General features: G+C 45.0%; 2 protein-coding genes across 2 annotated transcripts; both read left to right on the top strand.

Annotated features, from left to right (window-relative positions):
• Positions 1–4,503: 4,503 nt before the first annotated feature.
• Positions 4,504–5,334, top strand: LOC114839765 (vegetative cell wall protein gp1-like; the record flags this gene model as incomplete). Its single annotated transcript, XM_034295552.1, has 1 exon — positions 4,504–5,334. A coding segment is annotated over one exon (831 nt), but the record flags the coding sequence as incomplete, so codon positions are not given.
• A 13,888-nt stretch (positions 5,335–19,222) lies between these two features.
• On the top strand, positions 19,223–19,738 carry LOC117595334 (UPF0746 protein DDB_G0281095-like). Its single transcript, XM_034295596.1, has one exon. It carries the CDS (start codon positions 19,223–19,225, stop codon positions 19,736–19,738), a length of 516 nt encoding a protein of 171 aa, XP_034151487.1.
• Positions 19,739–26,009: the final 6,271 nt, after the last annotated feature.

The following is a 26,009-nucleotide window of genomic DNA, read 5'->3' as shown; positions in this document are numbered from 1 at the left end:
CCCGGGGAAGACCTAGGACACGCTGGAGGGACTATGTCTCCCGGCTGGCCTGGGAACGTCTCGGTGTCCCCCCGTAAGAGCTAGAGGAAGTGTCTGGGGAGAGGGAAGTCTGGGCATCCCTGCTTGGACTGCTGCCCCCGCGACCCGGCCCCGGATAAGCGGAAGAAGATGGATGGATGGATGGTTAAAGACACATTCTGCCACATAGAAAACCACAGCTTGAAACCAGCCATGGACAATAACATTCATCCCTTCTAATTTTGGGCCGGCTGAACTAGGTTTGCCTGGTTTCTTTTCTGGTTCATATCCATGTTCACAACAGCTAGATATTGAGTTTCAGATACCATATATGGTTACCAGAATAGTATCTTTCTCAACTCCAAAATGAAGAAAAAGTATATGGCTACCATACCTTTAGATACATTTCATAGAATACATTTAAGTTCATGTAATTTTTTGTACTGTCCTGCTTGTGCAAATGCATACAGATTCAGATGACATGGTGGTTAACACAGTAGTGAGATTAGTTGAAACAATTGTTGAAACTTTCCATTTGTGAAAGTTTCAACAATTGATACCACTGTCAATTACCTCAGGTTTGGCTGCACTCAACCCAGCTGACTTCATTTTCACAACATGTGCAAGAACATGGTAAACTACTGTGTAAAAAACTAATTCGCGATCCATGTTTTTGGTGGCCTGTCCTGATTGGAGCCATCTAGGAAAACGTCCCTGGTTAGCTCTCTGGAATTAAAATGCAGAAAATATTTCAAGTATCAGAATTGCCAAATGGCTTCCAAAGATTTATTTATGAGCATCCTACAATACAGTGATGTATTGTAGGATAACCACTGGATAAACAACCATGCCCATGGTCAGAATGTGTTGCACTGCATAACGGAACTGTTCCGGCTACAACATGGCCTCCTATAGATGAATGTGAAATAAAGTTATGAAATGTCTTGTAAATGTTCCTTTACACATAAATGTCCTGTAATTATCCAGAGATGATCAACTACTAAGACGTTGAGAAAGATCTGTATGAAATTGACTGTTTTCTGTTTTTTTGTCTCTGAATGAAGAAACATTAATCGGGAGTCATCCTACGTTTATCTGGGCGTCCGCAGCGTAAAGTTCTTAAAGGAGCAACAAAAGTTTAATCGAACCATGTCACACATTGTTTTTCACCCTAATTTTGAACATTTCGACAATGACATCGCCCTTATAAAGCTGAATCCTCCTGTCAAATTTGAAGACCGGGTTGCACCAATTGATCTTCCTGAACCAAAGGACGTATTCAACGAAACATCTGAATGCTGGGTGACAGGCTGGGGTAATGTCGGAGAAAACAGTAAGTTATAGCATCTCATATATACATTATTTGATATATAAATGGTACTCAGGTGCATATATTTCTTAATCTCTGTTTTGATAATATTAAAAACATAATATTAAATAGATCAAATACCAAACACACGTTGATATGTCAGAGGCCGTGGAAGATGAGGCAGGACTGAGGGGCCCCTGCATAGGTTGTGGAGGGACCCTGGTATGGGTTGTTGAGGGACCCTGGTAGTCAGGGGCACTTGATGTGCTATGCGCTGCATTTTCAAGGGCTATTGCTCTATCTACATTTCACAGTAGATTGCCCTAAAGGCTTTGGACCTTTATCAGCCATCGGGGTGACTTGTAGCCTGAGGCCCCTAAAGGTCAGAGGCTCCCGGTCCCCGGCCTCATTTGCCTGGTCCACAATCCGGCCAGGTAATTTGCTTGCCCCATATATTGTTTCACTTAATGAAGAGAAATTGTTCACAAAAAAATTAAAAAACAGGCCTCATCACAGTCAACTGAAAATAAAGGAATTCTGGATTCATGTTCAAGACTGGTCATTAGAGAGAGTCATATTGTGCAATGCTCAATCAATTAAAAACATGATTCTTCTCCTAGGTAAAACATACATTTTCAAAACTGCATTGGTGGTTGCCTTGAGCTGATTCAGATTCAACAGATTCTAATATCTTGTAAAGAATCATCATAAGACTATAAATATACTGCTGCTGGTAATAAAAAAATGTTAGTTAAGTGGGAAAGATGGTTGCCTCTTTAGAATCGAGAGGAATGGAACTAAATATATTACCAGAATAAAATTAGGGTGCGTATAAATGAGTGTGTTTGTGTACATACATATGTGTGTATTCGTGAATGTCAATTATGGATTAAATCCCCCTGAGATTCCACAGGTAATCTCGGGAAGATACATCTTTTCATTATACAAGTGTTGTCACGTCCTGGCTGTGCCCCTAGCCATCTCTGCGCTGGGCTCGGGGCATAGCCAGGACAGGACAGGAGGTGGCCTTTAGCCACCTCTACTCCTTTTTTTGGTTTCCCCAATTGGAGGCAGGTGTTAGTCATTGCCTCCAATTGGGGACCCTATTTAAGTGTAGTTTGTAGGCCCCAAGGCGTGGTTCATTTTGGTTTTGTTTATCCTGTGTAAGGAATACCCACGTCACTGGTTGCTGCTTTTTGTTTTGTTGGAGTCCTGCATTCTTTATTTTGTATTAAATGGATTACCTTACCTACCTCTACTCTGCGCCTGTGTCCTCTTCATCCCACGACCGTGACAGAATGAACCACCACAAAGGGACACGGCAGAAATGGACGGTAGGGGAACTCCTCGGTTGGCCTGACAGCGACACTGAGGAGGAGGAGGAGAACCCCTACCGTCCCCTGCGGCACACCGGGCCAACACAGCGTCCACCCACAAGGAGACGTCGAAAGAGGCGACGGAAGCAAACCTCCGTGTGTCCGCCCCAAGAATTTCTTGGGGGGGTGCCGTGGAGGCAAGCGGAGTGGCAGGACGTGGCCGTGCCACCCGTGCTCACGTGTGGGGTAGTCCAGGTGCCCCAGCCCTGCCCGGTGCCAGCTCCTAGGCGTCGGGCAACAACGCCGGTGGGGCCTGTGAGGGCTTTCCCTGATGTAGGGAGGTGCGAGGACTGGTGGGGCTATTGGGACCCGCCGTACCGGTTCTCGCAGCCAGCGCCCCCTGCTGCCCGGGAGCCGCAGCCGGCGCCGCCAGCGCCCCACACTGCCCGGGAGCCGCAGCCAGCGCCCCCCGCTGCCCGGGAGCCGCAGCCAGCGCCCCCCGCTGCCCGGGAGCCGCAGCCAGCGCTCCCCGCTCCCTGGGAGCCGCAGCCAGCGCCGCCAGCGCCGCCAGCGCCCCCCGCTGCCTGGGAGCCGCAGCCAGCGCCCCCCGCTGCCTGGGAGCAGCAGCCAGCGCTCCCCGCTCCCTGGGAGCCGCAGCCAGCGCCGCCAGCAACCCCTGCTGCTTGGGAGCCGCAGCCAGCGCCCCCCGCTCCCTGGGAGCCGCAGCCAGCGCCGCCAGCGCCCCCCGCTGCCTGGGAGCCGCAGCCAGCGCCCCCCGCTGCTTGGGAGCTGCAGCCAGCGTCCCCCGCTGCCTGGGAGCCGCAGCCAGCGCCGCCAGCGCCCCCTGCTGCCCGGGAGCCGCAGCCAGCGCCCCCCGCTGCCTGGGAGCCGCAGCCAGCGCCGCCAGCGCCCCCTGCTGCCCGGGAGCCGCAGCCAGCGTCCCCCGCTGCCTGGGAACCGCAGCCAGCGTCCCCCGCTGCTTGGGAGCCGCAGCCAGCGCCCCCCGCTGCTTGGGAGCCGCAGCCAGCGTTCCCCGCTGCCTGGGAGCCGCAGTCAGCGCCGCCAGCGCCCCCCGCTGCCCAGTGGCCGCAGCCGCCAGCTCCTCCCGCTGCCCAGTGGCCGCAGCCGCCAGCTCCTCCCGCTGCCCAGTGGCCGCAGCCGCCAGCTCCTCCCGCTGCCCAGTGGCCTCCGCCGCCAGCTCCTCCCGCTGCCCAGTGGCCTCCGCCGCCAGCTCCACCCGCTGCCCAGTGGCCTCAGCCGCCAGCTCCTCCCGCTGCCCAGTGGCCTCAGCCGCCAGCTCCTCCCGCTGCCCAGTGGCCTCAGCCGCCAGCTCCTCCCGCTGCCCAGTGGCCTCAGCCGCCAGCTCCTCCCGCTGCCCAGTGGCCTCAGCCGCCAGCTCCACCCGCTGCCCAGTGGCCTCAGCCGCCAGCTCCTCCCGCTGCCCTGTTTTCGCCGCCGCCAGGACCCGCCGTGGACTGGCCGCCGCCCGGGCCCGCGGATGACTGGCCGCCGCCGCCCGGGCCCGCGGATGACTGGCCGCCGCCGCCCGGGCCCGCGGATGACTGGCCGCCCCCGCCCGGGCCCGCGGATGACTGGCCGCCGCCGCCCGGGCCCGCGGATGACTGGCCGCCGCCGCCCGAGCCAGCGGATGACTGGTCGCCGCCGCCCGGGGCCGTGGATGACTGGCCGCCGCCGCCCGAGCCAGCGGTTGACTGGCCGCCCGAGGCCGCGGAAGACTGGCCGCCGCCGCCCGAGGCCGCGGATGACTGGCCGCCGCCCGAGCCCGCGGTGGACTGGCCGCCTTGTCCCGCAGCGCCTTCACCTGCCCAGGAGCCCCCGCATCGTCCTACGGCGCCCTCGCCTGTCCCGGCCTCAGCGGCGCCCTCGCCTGTCCCGGCCTCAGCGGCGCCCTCGCCTGTCCCGGCTCTCCCTGACCCTCCGCCGGCTCTCCCTGACCCTCCGCCGGCTTCCCCGTCTCCGGCTCCTTCGCCGGCTCTCCCACAGGGTTCTGACCCTCCGCCGGCTCCCCCGGCTCCTGCTCCTCCACCGGCTCCTATTCCCCCGCCGGCTCCCCCGTCTCCTGCTCCTCCGCCGGCTCCTGCTCCCCCGCCGGCCGTCAACCCTCCGCCGGCTCCCCCGGCTCCTGCTCCTCCGCCGGCTGCCGACCTGCTGCCGGCTCCTATTCCTCCGCTGGCTCCCCTGTCTCCTATTCCTCCGCCGGCTCCCCCGGCTCCTACTCCTCCGCCGGCTCTTCCGCCGGCTCCGGACCCTCCGCCGGCTCCCCCGGCTCCTGCTCCTCCGCCGGCTGCCGACCTGCCGCCGGCTCCTATTCCTCCGCCGGCTCCCCCGTCTCCTATTCCTCGGCCGGCTCCTATTCCTCCGCCGGCTCCCCCGGCTCCTACTCCTCCGCCAGCTCTCCCGCCGGCTCCGGACCCTCCGCCGGCTCCCCCGGCTCCTGCTCCTCCACCGGCTCCTATTCCCCCGCCGGCTCCCCCGTCTCCTACTCCTCCGCCGGCTCTCCCGCCGGCTCCGGACCCTCCGCCGGCTCCCCCGGCTCCTGCTCCTCCACCGGCTCCTATTCCCCCGCCGGCTCCCCCGTCTCCTGCTCCTCCGCCGGCTCCTGACCCTCCGCCGGCTCCCCCGTCTCCTATTCCTCCGCCGGCTCCCCCGGCTCCTACTCCTCCGCCGGCTCCCCCGGCTCCTGCTCCTCCACCGGCTCCTATTCCCCCGCCGGCTCCCCCGTCTCCTGCTCCTCCGCCGGCTCCTACTCCTCCGCCGGCTCTTCCGCCGGCTACTGACCCTCCGCCGGTTTCCCCATCTCCTGCTCCTCCGCCGGCTCTTCCGCCGGCTCCGGACCCTCCGCCGGCTCCCCCGGCTCCTGCTCCTCCACCGGCTCCTATTCCCCCGCCGGCTCCCCCGTCTCCTGCTCCTCCGCCGGCTCCTGACCCTCCGCCGGCTCCCCCGTCTCCTATTCCTCCGCCGGCTCCCCCGGCTCCTACTCCTCCGCCGGCTCCGGACCCTCCGCCGCCTCCCCCGGCTCCTGCTCCTCCGCCGGCTCCTATTCCCCCGCCGGCTCCCCCGTCTCCTGCTCCTCCGCCGGCTCTTCCGCCGGCTCCTGACCCTCCGCCGGTTTCCCCGTCTCCTATTCCTCCACCGGCTCCCCCGGCTCCTGCTCCTCCGCCGGCTGTCGACCCTCCGCCGGTTCCCCCGGCTCCTGCTCCTCCTGACGACCCGCCGCCGGCTCTCCTGCCGGTTCCTGTCCCTCCACCGGCTCTCCCGTCTCCTGACCCTCTGCCTCCCTGGCCTGTCCCTGCGGCTCCGCCTCCCCGGCCTGTGCCGGCGGCTCCGGGCGCTGAGCCTCCGCCGGTCCGGGTGTGGTCGTCCCGGTCTTGCGGTCGGGAGCCCGCGCCTTTGGGGGGGGGTACTGTCACGTCCTGGCTGTGCCCCTAGCCATCTCTGCGCTGGGCTCGGGGCATAGCCAGGACAGGACAGGAGGTGGCCTTTAGCCACCTCTACTCCTTTTTTTGGTTTCCCCAATTGGAGGCAGGTGTTAGTCATTGCCTCCAATTGGGGACCCTATTTAAGTGTAGTTTGTAGGCCCCAAGGCGTGGTTCATTTTGGTTTTGTTTATCCTGTGTAAGGAATACCCACGTCACTGGTTGCTGCTTTTTGTTTTGTTGGAGTCCTGCATTCTTTATTTTGTATTAAATGGATTACCTTACCTACCTCTACTCTGCGCCTGTGTCCTCTTCATCCCACGACCGTGACAAGTGTGTCTGAACAGGCAACATGTTTTGTCGCTGCACACCTAGTTTTTGTAGTCCGGTGGTGGTTTTGACTCGTGCTCTGGGGGACTTTGGATGCTGAGGCATGTGGGGGGTGCACCGTTTTCTATTGTAACAGTAAATACAGGTTATGGAGCAACATATGCAACCATCCAGACGTCTTTTTCAGGGACGGCCTAGCTTATTTCAGCAAGACAATGCCAAACCACATTCTTTGCATGGCTCTGCTTGCAGTCCAGACATCACCTATTGAAAACAGAAAAATACAATAAAGGAGACCCTGAACTGTTGAGCAGCTGAAATCCTCTATCAAGCAAGAATGGAAAGCATTTGACTTTCAGAAAAACAGCAATTGATCTCATCATTTCACAAACGCTGAATTGAAAAACACTCAAAAATGCTTACAGAGTACTGTTAAAAGAAGAGGAGAGGCAACACAGTAGTAAACAAGCCCTTCCAGCGAAGGTGGTCAAAGTCACTGCACGAACACCAAACCCAACTCGTGGCCTCCAGCAGGAAACCGAAGAACCCTTGGTGACAGATCCCGATGGCAGCGCGACCCCTAGGCAGCAAAATGAAACTCCAGGAGGAAGACGAAAACCCCCATAACCCAACAGAAAAGCACGCCAGCCCATGCAATTCATGGACAACAGGGAAAATGACTACGCTAAGGAAGAGGTCTGGCAAACCCAAAACCAGAACAGAACCAGAAGACAAGTTTCTTAGAGTCAACAGCTTGCGTGATTGGGGACTCACAGGACAACAGCTTCAAGCTCAGCTTAACACTGTTCAAAGTAGGTCTTAGTTTCAGGTTAACACTGTTCAAAGTAGGCCTTAGTTTCAGGTTAACACTGGTCAAAGTAGGCCTTAGTTTCAGGTTAACACTGGTCAAAGTAGGTCTCAGTTTCAACTGTGAGGAGAAGACTTCCAGCTGCAGCTTTGACAGGTCAAGTGGAAGTAAGAAAGCAAAAATTAGAATATGTTGATACCTACCAATAACTTGGCATTTGATTTGCTCACTTCAGACCCACATCCGCCACCATTATACCATTACGCCATCCACTTTGTAACCAGTACAGCCTACAGCACTTATCACTGATCGTCACGCTGGTAAAATGGCCAGACTCACTTGTACCAGCAAGTCCCTCTTAGGCAAATCTCCCCTGTACCTCAGCTGGAACTGTGGAACATGCCTGGTAAAACCCAAATGTATTCTTCCTGCCTGCAAAAATCTCCCAAGGATCAATTTGCAGAATTTAGATGTACCTTTTGTTCACCAGCTCTCCTAATCTACAGTTAGACACAACGTCTATACCAGTGAGCTATTTTGATGTCTTACCAGATGAAAGCCTCAGTTCTAATGAAGACATAAACATTGGCATCCAGAGTTTGCTAAACATAATTGCAACTTTGATTGGAACTGGGTTGTATGGTCTGATAGATATGACAAAAGTCACATTTTGCCACCAGAAAAGTAGTCCCCACTGTGAGGTATGATGGCGAGGGCCAATGTCTCTGAAAGTCCTGGAGAGATGATGTATGTGTGAATGGTCTCAGATGCCTTGATGTGTTCTCCCTCCTCATCAAATATTCTAGTCAAAAACTACTGTTATCTTGGCAAGAGGTGGGTGAACTTTGTACTAATTGCAGGGGTACCAATAATTGGGCCATATATTCAATTACCATGCTTTGGTTAGAGCAGACCTTTACACAGAATGCCTATTCTGCCAGGGTTTCTCTGATTCTCTCCCTGTTTATATCTAGCCTTAATTAAAATGATTTTAATGAAAAAATTATAATTTGTGTTTGTCTAGGTCCTAACATACTTTCAGAGCATCTATTTGAACAAAAATAAATGTATTCTTTATCCTGAAATAAAATGTGGAATGTCATTTTTAAATCCCCCCTGTACTAATGACCCTGCTTTTTTTCTTTCTGCCATTCTCCAGTACCGTTGTCTGGTGAATCTTACCTACAGGAGCTCAAAGTGCCCATTCTCAACCAGACTGTCTGCCTGGACAAGTATCTTTGTCTAACCTCCAACATGATCTGCGCAGGATTGCAGGGAGGAAAGGACACCTGTCAGGTAATGCATCAATTCTACAAGCACGGTTTTCCCTACACATACCCTTTGGTAAATAGCCACTCCCTAAAACATAATGGAAAGGAGCTGTAGAGGTTTTAACTGTGATGAACAAAAAAAACAACAACAAAAAATCGATAATTCCACAACACAAAAGTAAACACTGCCATTGTATCCACTGACAATAGTAGGGGTGAGAGAAGATTGTGATGCACCTGACCATCTGGGCTGTGGCTCATAGTGGTTGGAGGAGAGAGAAAGAGAGAACTAAATAAATTGGTGATCAGACCAAATTGATCAATAGATAAGAAAAAAATTTAAATCCCCTATATTCATTACTTCAGATTTTGAATTGTTTAAATAGGGCATATTCTTTTTACCATTCCTAGCTTTGTGCTTTAGTTGATTACACCACCTCAGACAAGCCGCAGAAGTGAGTAAATTCCGTTTATTAGACAATGCCACAAGAGCTTCCATTGACTTTCATAAGTTCTGGCTATAATATCAGCCTGATATCTTACATAAACCTATTTCCTGTTAATGTACAAAAACATAATTGGGTCCTTTAAGTGAAAAAAACTTCCTAATTTTGTATGATGTTACTATCCTAGGCAGTGAAACACCATGCAAAAAATATTAACAGACATTCACATACAGTGGGGAAAACAAGTATTTGATACACTGCTGATTCGCAGGTTTTCCTACTTACAAAGCATGTAGAGGTCTTTTTATCATAGGTGTGAGAGACGGAATCTAAAACAAAAATCCAGAAAACGATTTTTAAATAATAAATGTTCATTGTATTGCATGACATAAGTATTTGATCACGTACCAACCAGTAAGAATTCCGTCTCTCACAGACCTGTAAGTTTTTCTTTAAGAAGCCCTCCTGTTCTCCACTCTTTACCTGTATTAACTGCATCTGTTTGAACTCGTTACCTGTATAAAAGACACCTGGCCACACACTCAATCAAACAGACTCCAACCTCTCCACAATGGCCAAGACCAGAGAGCTGTGTAAGGACATCAGGGATAAAAGTGTAGACCTGCACCAGGCTGGGATGGGCTACAGGACAATAGGCAAGCAGCTTGGTGAGAAGGCAACAACTGTTGGCGCAATTATTAGAAAATGAGCTGGGACCACAGTCTCAAAGAAAACCATTAGTAAGACACTACGCCATCATGGATTAAAATCCTGCAGCGCAAGCAAGGTCCCCCTGCTCAAGCCAGCGCATGTCCAGGCCCGTCAGAAGTTTGCCAGTGACCATCTGGATGATCCAGAGGAAAAATGGGAGAAGGTCATGTGGTCTGATGAGACAAAAATAGAGCTTTTTGGTCTAAACTCAGCTCGCCGTGTTTGGAGGAAGAAGAAGGATGAGTACAACCCCAAGAACACCATCCCAAGCGTGAAGCATGTAGGTGGAAACATCATTCTTTGGGGATGCTTTTCTGCAAAGGGGACAGGACGACTGCACCGTATTGAGGGGAGGATGGATGGGGCCATATATCGCAAGATCTTGGCCAACAACCTCATTCCCTCAGTAAGAGCATTGAAGATGGGTCGTGGCTGGGTCTTCCAGCATGAAAACGACCTGAAACACGCAGCCAGGGCAACTAAGGAGTGGCTCCGTAAGAAGTATCTCAAGGTCCTGGAGTGGCCTAGCCAGTCTCCAGACCTGAACCCAATAGAAAATCTTTGGAGGGAGCTGAAAGTCCATATTGCCCAGCGACAGCCCTGAAACCTGAAGGATCTGGAGAAGGTCTGTATGGAGGAGTGGGCCAAAATCCCTGCTGCAGTGTGTGCAAACCTGGTCAAGAACTATAGGAAACATATGATCTCTGTAATTGCAAACAAAGGTTTCTGTACCAAATATTAAGTTCTGCTTTTCTGATATATCAAATACTTATGTCATGCAATAAAATGCAAATGAATTACTTAAAAATCATACAATGTGATTTTTTGGATTCCATCACTCAAATTACAAATTACAGACTTCTACATGCTTTGTAAGTAGGAAAACCTGCAAAATCAGCAGAGTATAAAATACTTGTTCACCCCACTGTAGTATGTTAAGTGCCCAAGCTAATTCAACCAGGTACTCTGCAGGTGTGGACCAGGACCTCATCTCCTCCTAATGTTAAACCTGGAGGAGACTGAGAAAAGTTAGAAAGGGCATTCCTCATATCCCCCAGCACAATAATATAGCAGCGTAACACCTTGGAACTGAGACCAGGGGGGTCCGGCAACACTGTGGCCCTACCCGGGGGAGGCCCCGGACAGGGCCCAACAGGCAGGAAATCAATCCACCCACATTGCCAGGCACCAACCAAAGGGACACCCACCAACCGCAACCCCCCTGAATGAGGGCCGAGTATTGCCAGCAGCGTAAAGCCCAATTGCACAAGTGCGCAATAGAGAGTCAACAACAAGCCAGTGACTCTTCCCCCGAAAAGCATTGGTAGGAGGTCATCCCAGTGGCGACGAGAGCCCACCTGGCAAGACAGCAAGAGTGGATAGTATCAAGCCTACTGGTCACCTTCACGCCCCCGGGCCAGGCTACACCTAATTATAAACCATGCTGTAGAGATGAGGTTTTAGTGGAGCTCTATGAGAATTGTTTTGTTTTGTTTAATCTCCATATTATACCGATCACAATACAAGTCAATTATAGATGGAGCTGCAGAGGTTCCTTTCAGCAGATATATTGATAAATGTAAAAAAAAGTTACTTCCTGCTTTGCAACAGTCCTTCCCCTCTAATCAGCAGCAAATTCTTTCCAAAATTATCCCTCGGGAGACTGGATACTGCTAGGTAACTTTATGATAAGCAACACCATGCCTTGTCGTCATGATTTTAAAGAATTCATTTTTGAACTACTTGTTTGTTACTGTACAATTTACTGCTTATTTTGACTAGGTTAAATGTGAAATATGTATTTCAATGTGGAAGTGTTGATGAAAATGTTTATAGATGAATACATGATATTGTAAGTGAAATGCTACGTTATAGCCAAAGGGAAACTGTTTAGATGATTTTCACAATAGCGCTCCAATTCATGAAACATCTTGCAAGGTACAGTTTTAATAAAAAGAGCCTATTATTCCAGTATCAAGAAATTCAGTACTAAACCTGGCATCGGTATCAATGTCACACTGTTGGTATTGTGAAAACAGTACACTGTATCTCCGTCTTCATTATTTCCTTTCCAAAAGAGTTAAGGGTGCTGTCTCTGACAGACTATGCTGTTGACTCTTTCAGAAGGTCTCCTTCTCTTCTGTTCTTCTGTTCTTATATCTATCTAGTGCCTTCGAATCTATGGACTGTCAAATCCTCTGTTCCACCTTCTAAGGAGAGGTATTTTAGTCTTGTGATTCATGAGAGGATTACTGTTGACACCCACGGGTTGGTTCTATGCCGCCTACCCTTCTCTCTATAAACCAAGTCACTGTTCCCTGTAATATCCTAACATATATCCAATATCCTAACATATATCCGATATCCTAACATATATCCGATATCCTAACATATATCCGATATCCTAACTCTCACATAATTGCTATGTGGATGACATTCAACCATCCAGTCAGCGACATGCATGTCTGTGTGCCTAGCCGACATCTTGACATCCAGTCAGCGACATGCATGTCTGTGTGCCTAGCCAACATCTTGACAACAGTCAGCGACATGCATGTCTGTGTGCCTAGCCGACATCTTGACAACAGTCAGCGACATGCATTTCTGTGTGCCTAGCCGACATCTTGACAACAGTCAGCGACATGCATTTCTGTGTGCCTAGCCAACATCTTGACAACAGTCAGCGACATGCATGTCTGTGTGCCTAGCCAACATCTTGACAACAGTCAGCGACATGCATTTCTGTGTGCCTAGCCAACATCTTGACAACAGTCAGCGACATGCATGTCTGTGTGTCTAGCCAACATCTTGACATCCAGTCAGCGACATGCATGTCTGTGTGCCTAGCCGACATCTTGACATCCAGTCAGCGACATGCATGTCTGTGTGCCTAGCCAACATCTTGACATCCAGTCAGCGACATGTATGTCTGTGTGCCTAGCCGACATCTTGACAACAGTCAACGACATGCATGTCTGTGTGCCTAGCCAACATCTTGACATCCAGTCAGCGACATGTATGTCTGTGTGCCTAGCCAACATCTTGACAACAGTCAGCGACATGCATGTCTGTGTGCCTAGCCAACATCTTGACAACAGTCAACGACATGCATTTCTGTGTGCCTAGCCGACATCTTGACAACAGTCAGCGACATGCATGTCTGTGTGCCTAGCCAACATCTTGACATCCAGTCAGCGACATGCATGTCTGTGTGCCTAGCCAACATCTTGACAACAGTCAGCGACATGCATTTCTGTGTGCCTAGCCAACATCTTGACAACAATCTGTATTCGTAGACTATGAGCTTATCTCCCACAGGAAGTGGCACATGTACTAACGGAGGCACTTGCATTCTCATATTTACACTACTTCAACTTCAGTGAAGCGAAACAATTATATTTAAGTGTTCTATGTATGATTATCTACTATGATCAATTTATAAAATGTTGTACTGTTGATTAATACTGTAGATCTTCAGTTGTTATAAACACTATGTAGTATGAACAGTTAGTGTGGTCCAGTGCTTTAAGCAACTGGTTCTAGTGCAGATGTAAATCTGCAATATGGGTTTGAATCCGGCCCAATGTTTTTCAGCATATCTAACTCTGTCTTTTCTGTCAAATAAAACCTATACAATGGTTTGATCCACTGCTTTTCCAGCCCCCAGAAGTGGCACATCATGCAGGTAGAGTGCATGTGTGGTTATCTGACAGAGTCTGTCGTTGGTCGCTTACTATCAGTAAGATTTGATTCGATTAAATTTTATTGTCATTGAACAATACGAGTAGTACACCGAAATGCAGTTAGCATCTAACCAGAAGTGCAAATAGCAGAAGAGGGCGGAAAATGTACAAATATTAAGTATATGTATGTACAAATGGGAACTGAATAGTTGTGCAATGAGGCAAATGGTAATTCTGAATGTGCAAAAAATAATGCATGTAAAATGGCAATTCTAAATGTACAGTGCAAACTGAAGGGGCAAGGTGGTATGTGCAAATGAAATGCAGGGATAGCACCAATGAGGTTCTCGAGGTAGAAAAGTACAATTGAATGTTCAAACAAAGGATATGTTAGACATTTCTTTACTTTACCACTCAATACAATAAGACAGATTTATAACCGTCACCAGTCTTCATTTTCACTGCATTGAAATACAGGTCACACTTTGTTATATAGCGTTTTGCTGACATTTGCTTGCTAGCTACGGAAACATCAACCAGTGTTTGCAGCTGGCAAGTGTTTGTGTCTACCGTCTGAAAAGCACTCAATGCACGTAGCTAATGTGAGGTTAATCCAGTCAGTTTGTTTCATGTTGGTAGGGTTCACACACGCAATTGCTGAGTTTGCAGAGCTACAGTAGCGAGCAAACCGATGGCGTAAATTAAAACAATATTACAGCACTGCACTTGGTGTCCCCCTCAGGAATTGCTCTTGAGAAAATGTTATGTAACAGTCCCGTTTATCAGATTTGATTACTAGGCAGGGTCAGGTCTTGACTGAATCAGGTTAATTTCCTGTAAACAGACTATTTGTGGTTTTTCTTGTCCATCTTTTAGGGGGACTCTGGTGGGCCTTTAGTTTGTCCGTCTGATACGAAGTTTGTCCAGGTGGGAATCACAAGTTTTGGGAAACCTTGTGCTAAAGAAGGTTTCCCTGGATACTACACCCGTGTGGCCAGCTACTTGGACTTTATTAAAAAGACTATTAACTCCAATCCTGACTGTTTTGTTCAGCATATGAAAGCAGTCCAATTCTTTTTTTTCTGTTTCTCCTTTTTTTAAACCAAAATCCTGATTGTAAAGTATGTGAGACTATTGTTTTATGGTATTGTTCAACCAAATAACCATTTGTATTTAAACATAAACATAAACAATTACATGGGTTTTTATGCATTGTTTAGGTTTCTTTGGTTATCTTAATGAAGTTAATCAGTAAAGATTTGGACATGAAGTGCTAAAAACGACAATGTTGTCACTGTTGACTTGCATTGGATTTGAACCACAAATGCAAAAGCTTTGTGGTCAAAACCCAACCATGTATTCATATTGAAATGTGTCTAATAAAATATTTTGTATTTTGACAGAACTATCCTTTTAAAATCATGCACTGACAGGCTCACTTTTTGTAACTTTTCCTGCTCCAATACTCCTAGTAAATTCTCCAAGCATCAACTCTTGTATGTGTATTGTTTAAAATGCTGTTCTATTCAAATGTGTCCTTGAAAGTTGATTGTGGAGTTGTTTAAACTCTTCCCCTGCTTGGGAGATGGATGGGCTGGCTTCAAGGTTGTTACCAGGAATGATCAGACATACTATGTCTGGGACGAGGCCTCTGGGTAACACCTCCCCACGAACATCTGCCATCAGATGTGAAACTCTTGCTCCAGGAGTGGACATGAAGCCAAAAGCCATGGTAGGTCAACCAGTGGAATCAGCCTGATTTGGCATGGGGACAATGTTATCCACTTAGGCATGGAGATGAGAATCACCAATGACCAAGACAAACTATAAGGAAAGAAAGTTAGAGATTTATCCCAATAATAATATAATAATAATATAAATAATAATACTTTTTTTATACATATATTGTTTTGAAAATAGGTGTACATCCTAAAACCTTCATAGTAAATTCTGAATGTTGTGTTAGGTTAAATCTAAATACAACTAATATGGGGCATTACAACTCGTAACGTACATCAAACAACATGCAATATAAAAGAAGATGTACTCAATGATAACAGGACAGGGTACACAGTACTTAATCAAACCAGTTACTCACCTTTCTACTTGCCCTCCTTCCGCCTTGGCAGACTTAAAGTTTATGCCACTTAGGATGGGCACTGTATTCCAAATGTGGCCAATTATTTTACTGCATGGCCGGAGCTAAACTGGTGCAACATTCCTGTCATGACTGAAAAGTTTGTCTGCAAATGGGGTTGGTCCTACTAACCTGGTTGATGGCACAAACCCTCCCATATTACATATTATTCAAATGAGAGATTTGTGAACGAGATGCTACCTGGCAACTGAAAGGATGATTGGGATAACTATAGCACAAGTACATTTTATAATCAAATGTTGTATAAAAGTATAAAACTGATACAAAGTACAAAAGTCATCTGAATGTTTTGTATACACAGAACTGCAAACAGTTCTCTCTAAAGGTGGTACAACAGGCTAATGACCAGTTAATATATTGTCATTGACAACTACATTAGATCGTTGGCTGAATTGTTAAGTAATCACCAAGTGGTGATAATCACCTCCATTAACAAAAGGAGAAATGGATCTAAAGGCAATTCAGCAATTTGGAATGTGGCCAATGGTATGGGTAGAGTAAAATGCCAGCAACATTTGTAAATACACAGTGCCCCTTGATTTTTTTGTACATAATCACTCTATAGAGTCTCCTGAACATTTCCTACAATACATTTACTTTGGCATATAGAATAGTTTTTTCTGTATGAGTCAATATGTATTTCACATCCTTTGAATTACATTGTGGAAAAAGAGGATGTGGAAATATTGTGTTGCTAGATGTAGCACACCATTCCCCATGATTAGACAGGTTTGTCTTACTCTACACATTCTCCTGAACACTTCCAACATTGCTTTTTCTGTGGAATATTCAATAGTTTATGAGCTATGAGGCAATATGTATTCCATATTCTGTCATTGGCATTGTCTGAATTTTGCCCTTGGAATGTGTTTTAATACCCAAATTTTTCGAGATTAGTCATAAATATGATCATATTTGAATTGTTGTCAATGTTTTGAGAGATACATTTTCTTAAACAATTAATAAACTCAATTCATCTCAGTTTTGAAGTAATACATTGGTCGCTTTTATTTTGAAAAATTCCGGAGGTGTTTCTTTAATGTTGCTCACAAGACGCTGATCCACGAATCATGGCAATCATGTCATTGGTAGCTTGCAAATTCCAAGGGGATGTTCCGTGTGGTCAATAAAGTTACGTCAAAACTACAAAAAACACAGATTAATAACATTGTGAACAAAACTGACCAGTATACATCAGGAAGTATCAGTTCAGTTGAAAATGGGATTTATATAGCGAAAATTAAAACATTATTTTGAGGAACTGAACATTAACAGTGTTGTGACCTCTGAGGTAAACAACACCACTAGTCTTAGATTTGGAATCGGTTTCCTCTTGCAATGCAGAGGAAACAATGTTAATAATGCTAATTCCAGGCTTGGTCTGAGTTGGACAATGGCTTGTTGTGAAAAATGACTCCATTGGCCTTCAAGAAAAACTCAAGGTAAGCTTTATCTCAACCAAATCTGAATCAAGGTCAGATTATTCCTCTAAGAAACAAATTGTGTTGGTGAAAGGAACTGTTCATTTGGCTTCTTAATTCCCAAATGTTTCAATCTCAAACAACAAATATTTACCAATAAGGTAAAAGCGTATTCACTAAACATGTATATCCACACAGCAGAATCAATAAATAGTGGGGAGAGCGTGTCTTTTTGTTCCACGTGCATTTTTCCAGTAGGGTAATGTCAGTAAGAAAAAATGCAGGCAATCTAATAATTAGGTCTGATAAGATATAAACTATTTGAACTTGCATTTCATGCTCAAACTTAAATTTAGTCTACATTTTCAGGGGCATGATCATACCCCTGCTTTAAGAGCTTTCTGTGTGTTTTTCTCTTTTATTTCTACTGACCTCCTCGAAAGCAGTTCCAGTTACTTTTGGCTTTAAGCCTGTTTAGACTACAGCAATTGTCCGGTTGACAAATTGATTCAAATAGCACATTTTAATGTTAAATACAAATACAAAATTACAATATTCATTCTATAATACAAGGCAGTCTTGCTGGGCCAGAGGTGTGAGGTGAGGTTCAATAAATGCATGCAGTGCTTTGGCTAGACTCCTGTCCTGGAAGGCGTGTAAACTCACTGACTATATTGTGAGTTTATAAAAAAAATAGATATATTCTAAATAATTTGTTCATCTGCATTTTTTCCCAAATGACATAGATGCACTGCCCTCCACTCCAGCTCCATTTGGAATCTCATTTATAATGGAACCTCCCAGGTTAACCTAAGAGAACCACATTTAGTGTATTGGTAATGGACAGCAAAACCACATTTTTATACAATAATGAAATGATTATGGCAAAGTACTTCATACATAAACGCTGGAACTTGAAAACTACCCCTTTATTGATTATCTTTATTAATGAGATTGTATATAGAAGCTTTGAAATTGGGGAACTCCAAACACGCCCTACATCTATGTTAAAACTTGTGTAACTTGATTCCTGTTTAAACCTCTATTTATTAATTATGTACTATATTTTTATTTTTTATATTAACTATTTGCTATGGGTCAGGCTGGTGATCCAGATTGTATTGTACAGTTTTTCACAATTGCTAAGTCACATTTCTTGAAACCTTCACCCATTTTCTCAAAACGTTTAACACAGATCCAAATCTTCAAACTACATTCACAAAACCCCTGACTCTTCTGTCAAAATCAAACACTCGCCTCAAAACCATTCACAGTTTTTCTCAAACGATTTGACACATTTCTCTAAACTCAGGTAACTGCTCTCAAAACAGTTAACACAGTGATCTGAACACTGTAATTGTCCTAAACAGATTGTACATTTTCCTTCATTTAATATGTTTCAAATCACATGCATAATTTTCTCAAAACACAGTGCACACAATTCTCAAATGTTTTCAAAGTAGTTCATACATCCAACCAAAACTTTTATATATCAGGAAAAAACTATTGCAGCTCTTTTTATTGATCTTAACAAAAATCACAAGCATTGTACAATTTTTCAAACATAACAAACAAAACTCTGTTATTTCTTAAATTCTCAGTTGCAAATGGTTTGTTTCCAATCAGCCCCAAATTGATATCTGATGAGTTACCGTTTTTTACAATCACTTTGGCACTAATTTCAGAAACAAAACTCTAAACACAAAACTCTAAATGGTCATCACTTGTAACACAGACTGTCCTATGTTCAAAACATTACATTGTGGATTCATATCTTTAAAGAAATCTTGCACTTGCACAATCATTGGCTAAAAAAACCTAATATATTGTGAAATACAATTGAAACGTTAATTTAGATCACACACAACCGATAGTTTCACTGTGTCATTGTTCGTACAATCATTTACAATTTTTCTCAATCGATTTAGTACATTTCTCCAAACTCAGGTAACTGCTTTCAAAACATTTAACACAGTGATCTGTACACTTTGTAATTGTCCTAAACAGTTCCTTTCATACAAATTACAAATCAAAAGCATAATTTTCTCAAAACACTGTGCGCAGAATTCCCTATTTTTATCACAGCAGTTCATACAGCCAACCAAATCTATAATATATCAGGAAAGACATTTGGAGCTTTTTCATTGGTCTTCACAAAGATCACAAGCATTTCTGAACCATTTTCAAAACACAACAAACAAAACTCTGTGAATTGTGAAATAGTCAGTTGCACAACTGTCCTCAATTAACCCCAAATTGATATCTGATGAGTCAGTAATCCACTCAACATAGAAAAAGCCAATTTGAGCTGAAGATGCAGGAGAAGGAGCATGAAGAGCTGAAGATTCAGGAGAAGGAGCACGAAGAGCTGAAGATGCAGGAGAAGGAGCACGAAGAGCTGAAGATGCAGGAGAAGGAGCACGAAGAGCTGAAGATGCAGGAGAAGGAAAACGAAGAGCTGAAGATGCAGGAGAAGGAGCAAGAAGAGCTGAAGATGCAGGAGAAGGAGCAAGAAGAGCTGAGGATGCAGGAGAAGGAGCAAAAAGAGCTGAGGATGCAGGAGAAGGAGCAAGAAGAGCTGAGGATGCAGGAGCAAGAGCAAGAAGAGCTGAGGATGCAGGAGCAAGAGCAAGAAGAGCTGAGGATGCAGAAGCAAGAGCAAGAAGAGCTGAGGATGCAGGAGCAAGAAGAGCTGATGATGCAAGAGCAAGAAGAGCTGAGGATGCAAGAGCAAGAAGAGCTGAGGATGCAGGAGCAAGAGAAAGAAGGGCTGAGGATGCATGAGAAAGAGAAAGGAGCTGAGGATGTAGGAGCAAGAGAAAGGAGCTGAAGATGTAGGAAGAGGAGAAAACAGAGGAGTAGAGGGAGAAGAGATGGATAGATTGGAGGGCAATGGTATAGTGGAAAGAGAGAGTATAAAATATAAGAAGAGATGGATAGAGAGGAAGAGGAGGGCAAGGTGTAAGAGGAGGGACAAGAGGGAGAAGGATAGGGTAGACACTTGTTTCAAATTAAATCAGAGCCACACTTATTGACCATGTCATAAATCATAGTCTCTCACTGAGAGAAGCTGGGCAGAGAGTTCAGCCCAATATTATCCACTCATTTCAGAGGGAAAACCGGTAAGTAACTAAGTCATTCTACTTCTACAATGAGAGTCCATGTAGTCTTGCTTGACATAGGTCTACATTTGTACAGTAAATGTTCCTGCTTGTCCAAAAAAAAATCTGAATTGAAGTTAAAGAACATTCAGGTGGACGAAAAAGACTTCTTTCAATTGAACAAGATCATGCCATTGTTGACAATGTTCTTCACAAACTGCATTGTGGGATTGTTGAGATTGCGGATTGTTGACGTGCTGTATGCTGCCTGCTGTTACCTACCAAACTTTTTTTGAATTTACTCTATATGAACTAATTGGTCAAAATTCTATTTTAAGAGTTTTACCAACGCAATATTTTTATCTATTGACCTCTTACCCAACTTTACTACACCGGGACTCTTTTTGGACATAATTAACGGAACTACTCACCCCTGAACACCCGAGGCTAAGTATCATTAAAATGCCTTATCACTGTAATTGTTGTAGCAACAACATGGAGGAGAACTATCTTCTTCAGTTAAAGATAGCAGAGTTAGAGGCTCGGCTTCTGACGCAAATGTCAGGCAAGGATTATGCTAGTGTAGAAATAGAAAAAACTGCGTCAGTGCCACCAGGAAGAAACAATAGTTCTGTTAGCCACCCGTCACAGCTCCTGCAGCCGGGCAAGAACTTTCTCTTGGTCACTGGGAGAAACGCCGTCGACCAGTTAAACCTGAATCGTTGCTAAATCCAACTGAGACTTTAAACAGGTTTTCCCCACTGGAGTCGGAGTCAAGGCCCGAGCCGTCTACGGAGGGGAATGATCGGCAGGCATTTATCTACCGGTGGCCTTGAAAAACTGAAAACTTTAGTCATTGGCAATTCCATTACCCACATTATTAGATTAAAGAATCAGCCAGCGATCGTACACTGTTTACCGGGGGGCAGAGCCACCGATGTAGCCGCAAATCTGGGGTTGGTGCTACCGAAATCTACAACTGGCAAATACAGAGTACAGAGAGATTGTTATTCACGTTGGCACCAACAACGTTAGGATGAAACAGTCAGAGGTTAAGAAGCAGAACATAGCATCAGCGTGTAAACTAGCTAGAAAGATGTGTCGGCATCGAGTAATTTTCTCTGGCCCCCTCCCAGCTAGGGGTGGTGATGAGCTCTACAGCAGACTTGCGCAACTCAATCGCTGGCTGAAAACGAAGTTCTGCCCGTCGCAGGAGGTAGAGTTTGTAGATAACTGGCTTTCTTTTTGGGACTCTCCCAGAAATAGGGCCAGGCCTGATTTGCTGAGGGGCGACGGATTCCATCCTAGCTGGAGTGGTGCTCTTCTTTTATCTAGGAACATTGACAGGAGTCTCACTCCTATAGCCTTAACATGAGAAAGGGTGCAGGTCAGGCCGCAGGCTGTTAGCCACCCTGCTAGCATAGTGGAGTCTGTCGATTGCATAGCCAGAGTAGTTAGTACAGCTTTACCTATTGCCACTGTGACTCGTTCCAGGCTGAGAAAAGTTAAACAAGGTAGTGTTAACAAAAACAACCTTATTAAAATAAAGCCTTCCTCCGCCTCGGTCACAAATAAAAATAAAAATGACTGTATCACCTCGCATCTCAAAATGGGACTCCTAAATGTTAGATCCCTTGCTCCAAAGGCAGTTGCGGTAAATGAATTAATCTCTGATCATAAACTAGATGTTATTGGTTTATGTGAAACGTGGCCAAAGCCTAATGAATTCACTGCCTTAAATGAGGCCTCTCCTCCTAGTTATACTAGTGATCATATCCCTCGTGCATCCCGAAAAGGAGGGGGTGTCGCTAATATTTATGACAGTAAATATAAAGGTACTCTCAAACATATCACCGAGTTTCATTCTTTTGAAGTTTTACTAATGAAAGTTAACCAGGCCGATAAATCATTTTACATAGCTACTATTTATAGCCCCATACACAATGTTCCTCACTGAGTTTCCAGAATTCTTTCAATATTCATATGGAAAGGTCCAATGATCCTCTTCAAAAAGCCTTTGAAGCCATAATTGACTCAATGGGTTTTATCCAACATGTCTCAGGTCCAACACATTGCCACAATCACACCTTAGATTTAGTCCTGTCACAAGAAATAGATATTGTAGATCTAATAATTTCCCCCCAAAATCCTGGATTATCGGATCACTGTCTCATTACATTTACCGTTAAAACAAGAAATCCACTTGCTCCACAAACAATGAGTTTCAAAAGCCGTACTATAAATTCTCGGACTACAAATAAATTCCTTAATATTCTTACAAGTTTGCTTATTAACGACAGAGTAAATAAATCTGTAAACGATCAAATCGAGGATCTAAACTCAACACTGCGAAATACATTTGACACAGTTGCACCACTAAAATCTAAAGAAATACGCAACAAGAAACTTGCTCCCTGGTACACAGACAATACTAGAGCACTTAAGCAAGCCTCCAGAAAATTGGAGCGAAGGTGGCGCTCCACCAAGTTGGAAGTATTTAGACTAGTCTGAATAGACAGTACACTACAATACCGAAAATCACTCACGTCTGCTCGATCAGCTTATTTCTCCAACCTGATTGAGGTGAACAAAAACAATCCAAAATTTCTCTTTGATACAGTTGCAAAGTTAACAAAAGAGCAAAGCTTAGCAAGTGAAGTGGGTCTTCACTTTAGTTGTAATGATTACATGAACTACTTTGATGAAAAGTTCATCACCATTAGAAAACAAATAACTGACTCCTCCTTAAATAGTTATGGTCCTCAAAATCTCAGTTGTCCTAAAAATGTCCTGAACCTCCCTGACCAGGTGTCAATGGGGACACTTGAATTTTTTGAAACCGTAGCGCTCGACACATTTTACTAAATTTGTAATGAGTTCTAAACCCACAAACTCTCACCTAGACCCAATTCCAACAAAATTACTTAAGGAGCTATTTCCTGTGCTAGGTTAGCCAATGCTGAACATAATAAATTGCTCCCTTTCCTCTGAATGTGTACCAAACTCACTAAAAATTGCAGAAATGAAGCCTCTTCTAAAAAAATCTTATCTGGATCCCGACATATTAAACAATTATAGGCCAATATCGGACCTCCCGTTCCTCTCAAAAATCTTGAAAAAATTTGTTTCCCAACAACTGAATGCCTTCCTAAAGACAAATAACATTTATGAAATACTCCAGTCCAGTTTCACATCCCATCATAGTACTGAGACTGCACTCGTGAAGGTAACAAATGACCTTCTAATGGCTTTAGACAAAGGTTCCGCATCCGTCCTGTTGCTTCTTGATCTTAGTGCTGCTTTTGACACTATTGATCACTCCCTTCTCTTAGAGAGACTGGAAACCCATATTGGGCTACGTGGGCATGTTTTAGCCTGGTTTAAATCTTATTCATCTGAAAGATATCAGTTTGTTAGTGTGGATGGCATATCCTCTGACAAGTCAAAGATATGCTTTGGTGTTCCTCAAGGCTCGGTTCTGGGCCCATTATTGTTCTCACTATATATGCTCCCTCTGGGCCATGTAATCATAAATCACAATGTAAACTTGATGACACACAGTTATACATTTCAATGAAACATGGAGAAGCCCCTAAATTAGCTACTTTGGAAGCATGCGTTTCAGATATTAGGAAGTGGATGACAGAGAATTTCTTGCTCTTAAACTCAAGGATAACAGAAATGCTTGTTTTAGGACCCAAGAAACAAAGAGTGTTTTTAGCAGATCTCACTGTGAACCTCGACGGCTGCATGGTCGTGTCCCAACAAAATGTAAAAAACCTTGGCTTTACCCTTGACCCTGACCTCTCCTTTGAAGAACATATAAAATATGTCTCAAGAGTTGCTTATTTTAATCTTCGAAACATTGCAAAAATTATGAATTACTATCAAAAACTGATGCAGAAAAATGTATCCATGCTTTCGTTACTTCTAGACTAGATTACTGCAATGCTCTTCTCCCTGGTTATCAAAACACTTATATCATAAAAGAAAGTGATGAATATTATATATTACTTAATGAAAACAGGTTGCATGCTAAAGAGCCAAAACATTGAAATCCTGAATAGATAAATATATACTGCAGATCTTAGATTGAAACTCAGTAAGCCAGTATGCAAGTATGTGACTCAAATTATCAAAATGTGTAATGTTTACTATTGACACAAAATGTTGTTCATAAGTAAACTCATCAAATTTTTGTTGATGATTACAGGAGTGTGATTTACTGATTGAATTCTCTGAAAGTTGTCATGCGGCTCATGTGAAAGATTGATCAGAGTTTCCTCCAATTTCGTGTTGAGTGTACATTTTTGCACTGTCCATGACACACACTAGTTTTTCAAAAAGATTATACTCTGGAAATCGTATGCCATTACTAAGCACAACAAGCAATCCATGTACGTTTTTAATGGACATTGCTTTTCAGAATTTCTGGACCATTTGCAAAGATGAACCGAAGTTATATGAAAAAACTTTCACTGTTGTTTATTATTTTGATCTTACACTAAAAACATGTGAGAAATCTATCCTTTCATTGACGTAAAATTGTCCTACGAAAAAAGTGATTGTAGGAGCACTAATTAATACATAAAAATTAATAAATACGTACACTATATGGACAAAAGTATGTAAACACCCGACCATCACACCTATATGAGCTTGTTGAACATCCCATTCCAAAATCATAGGCGTTAATATGGAATTGGCCCCGACTGTGCTGCTGTGACAGCTGCCACGCTTTGATGAAAGGCCTGGCTTGCAGTTGCCATTCCAATTAATTCCATAGGAGGTCCATGGTGTTGAGGTCAGGGCTCTGTGCAGGTCACTTGAGTTCCTTCACACTAATCTCAATGCTTTGCATTAAGGGGCACAGTCATGCTGGAACAAGAAAGGGTCAAACTGTTGCTACAAAGCTGGAAGCACCCAATTGTTTAAAATGTCTTTGTATCCTGTTGCATTAAGATTAAGACCCTTCTCTGTAAATAATGGTTCCAGCCCTGTAACACAACCCCAGACTATTTTCCCTCCACCAAGCGTTAGAGTAGGCACTATGCATTCCAGTAGGTGGGTATGCTTCTGCCAACTTCGGGATTGTGCTCACTCCTTACAAAACTCAACCAATTGACAGAGGTTTGAGGGGTGCCTGGCATGTACTGCCCGCTTCAGGTCATGCCACCGCATCTCGACTGGATTAAGGTCAGGACTTTGACTAGGCCAATCCAAAACACAAATGTTCTTTCTGCGGAACCTGATTTGCTTTGGGTTGTTGTCTTGTTGCAAGACCTATGTTCAGCCCAGCGTTTGCTCCTTGACAGATGATTTCCTGACATTTGGTTCAAGAATCTGCTGTTATACCTCAGAATTGTGTAGCCTTCCCCAGACCAATGTGCTCTTTCTATCTCCTTTCCTTTCGGCATGGTGTGTTTGTCATTCACCTGTATCAGTTTCTTGTTTCTATCAGAATTCCACCTGAACTCCATCCTTCAGATGTGTTTCATTTGGTAGCTAACAATGTACCCACTTGATTCTACTCACCAACTTGATTTGACCAATGCAACTTGGGGTTCACTTATTTTTTCACTTATTCTAATTCCCTTTTAATTTATTTTTCTACTACACGCATTATTTCCTTGAAAACAAAATTTTCATGGTAACTATAAACCTGTTATGTAAGATAAAACAAGCTGGTTAAATATTTTGTGGTGAACAATAAGAAAAATCGACAATTGCACAAGGGGTTCACATAGTGTAACACAGAGATAATCAATAATCACTTAAAATATGTACTTCAAATACATCAAAGAGAAATACTGTTAATCTCTGACTGTAGCTCTGTAAACCAGCATCAATGTTCCATAATACTCTGGCAATGGGTCAAAATAAAATGTATTTGATTCACTTCACCAAATATAGTTGCTGGTAACCCAGTACATTTTTAGAATGTATTTAATCAGTAATACAGAAACTAAGCCTGCTATCTTCGGTGCTGGTAATCAGATT

Source organism: Esox lucius, chromosome 11 (assembly GCF_011004845.1).
Source record: "Esox lucius isolate fEsoLuc1 chromosome 11, fEsoLuc1.pri, whole genome shotgun sequence".
Taxonomy (NCBI): domain Eukaryota; kingdom Metazoa; phylum Chordata; class Actinopteri; order Esociformes; family Esocidae; genus Esox; species Esox lucius.
This window is presented reverse-complemented; position numbering and strand designations above follow the sequence as displayed.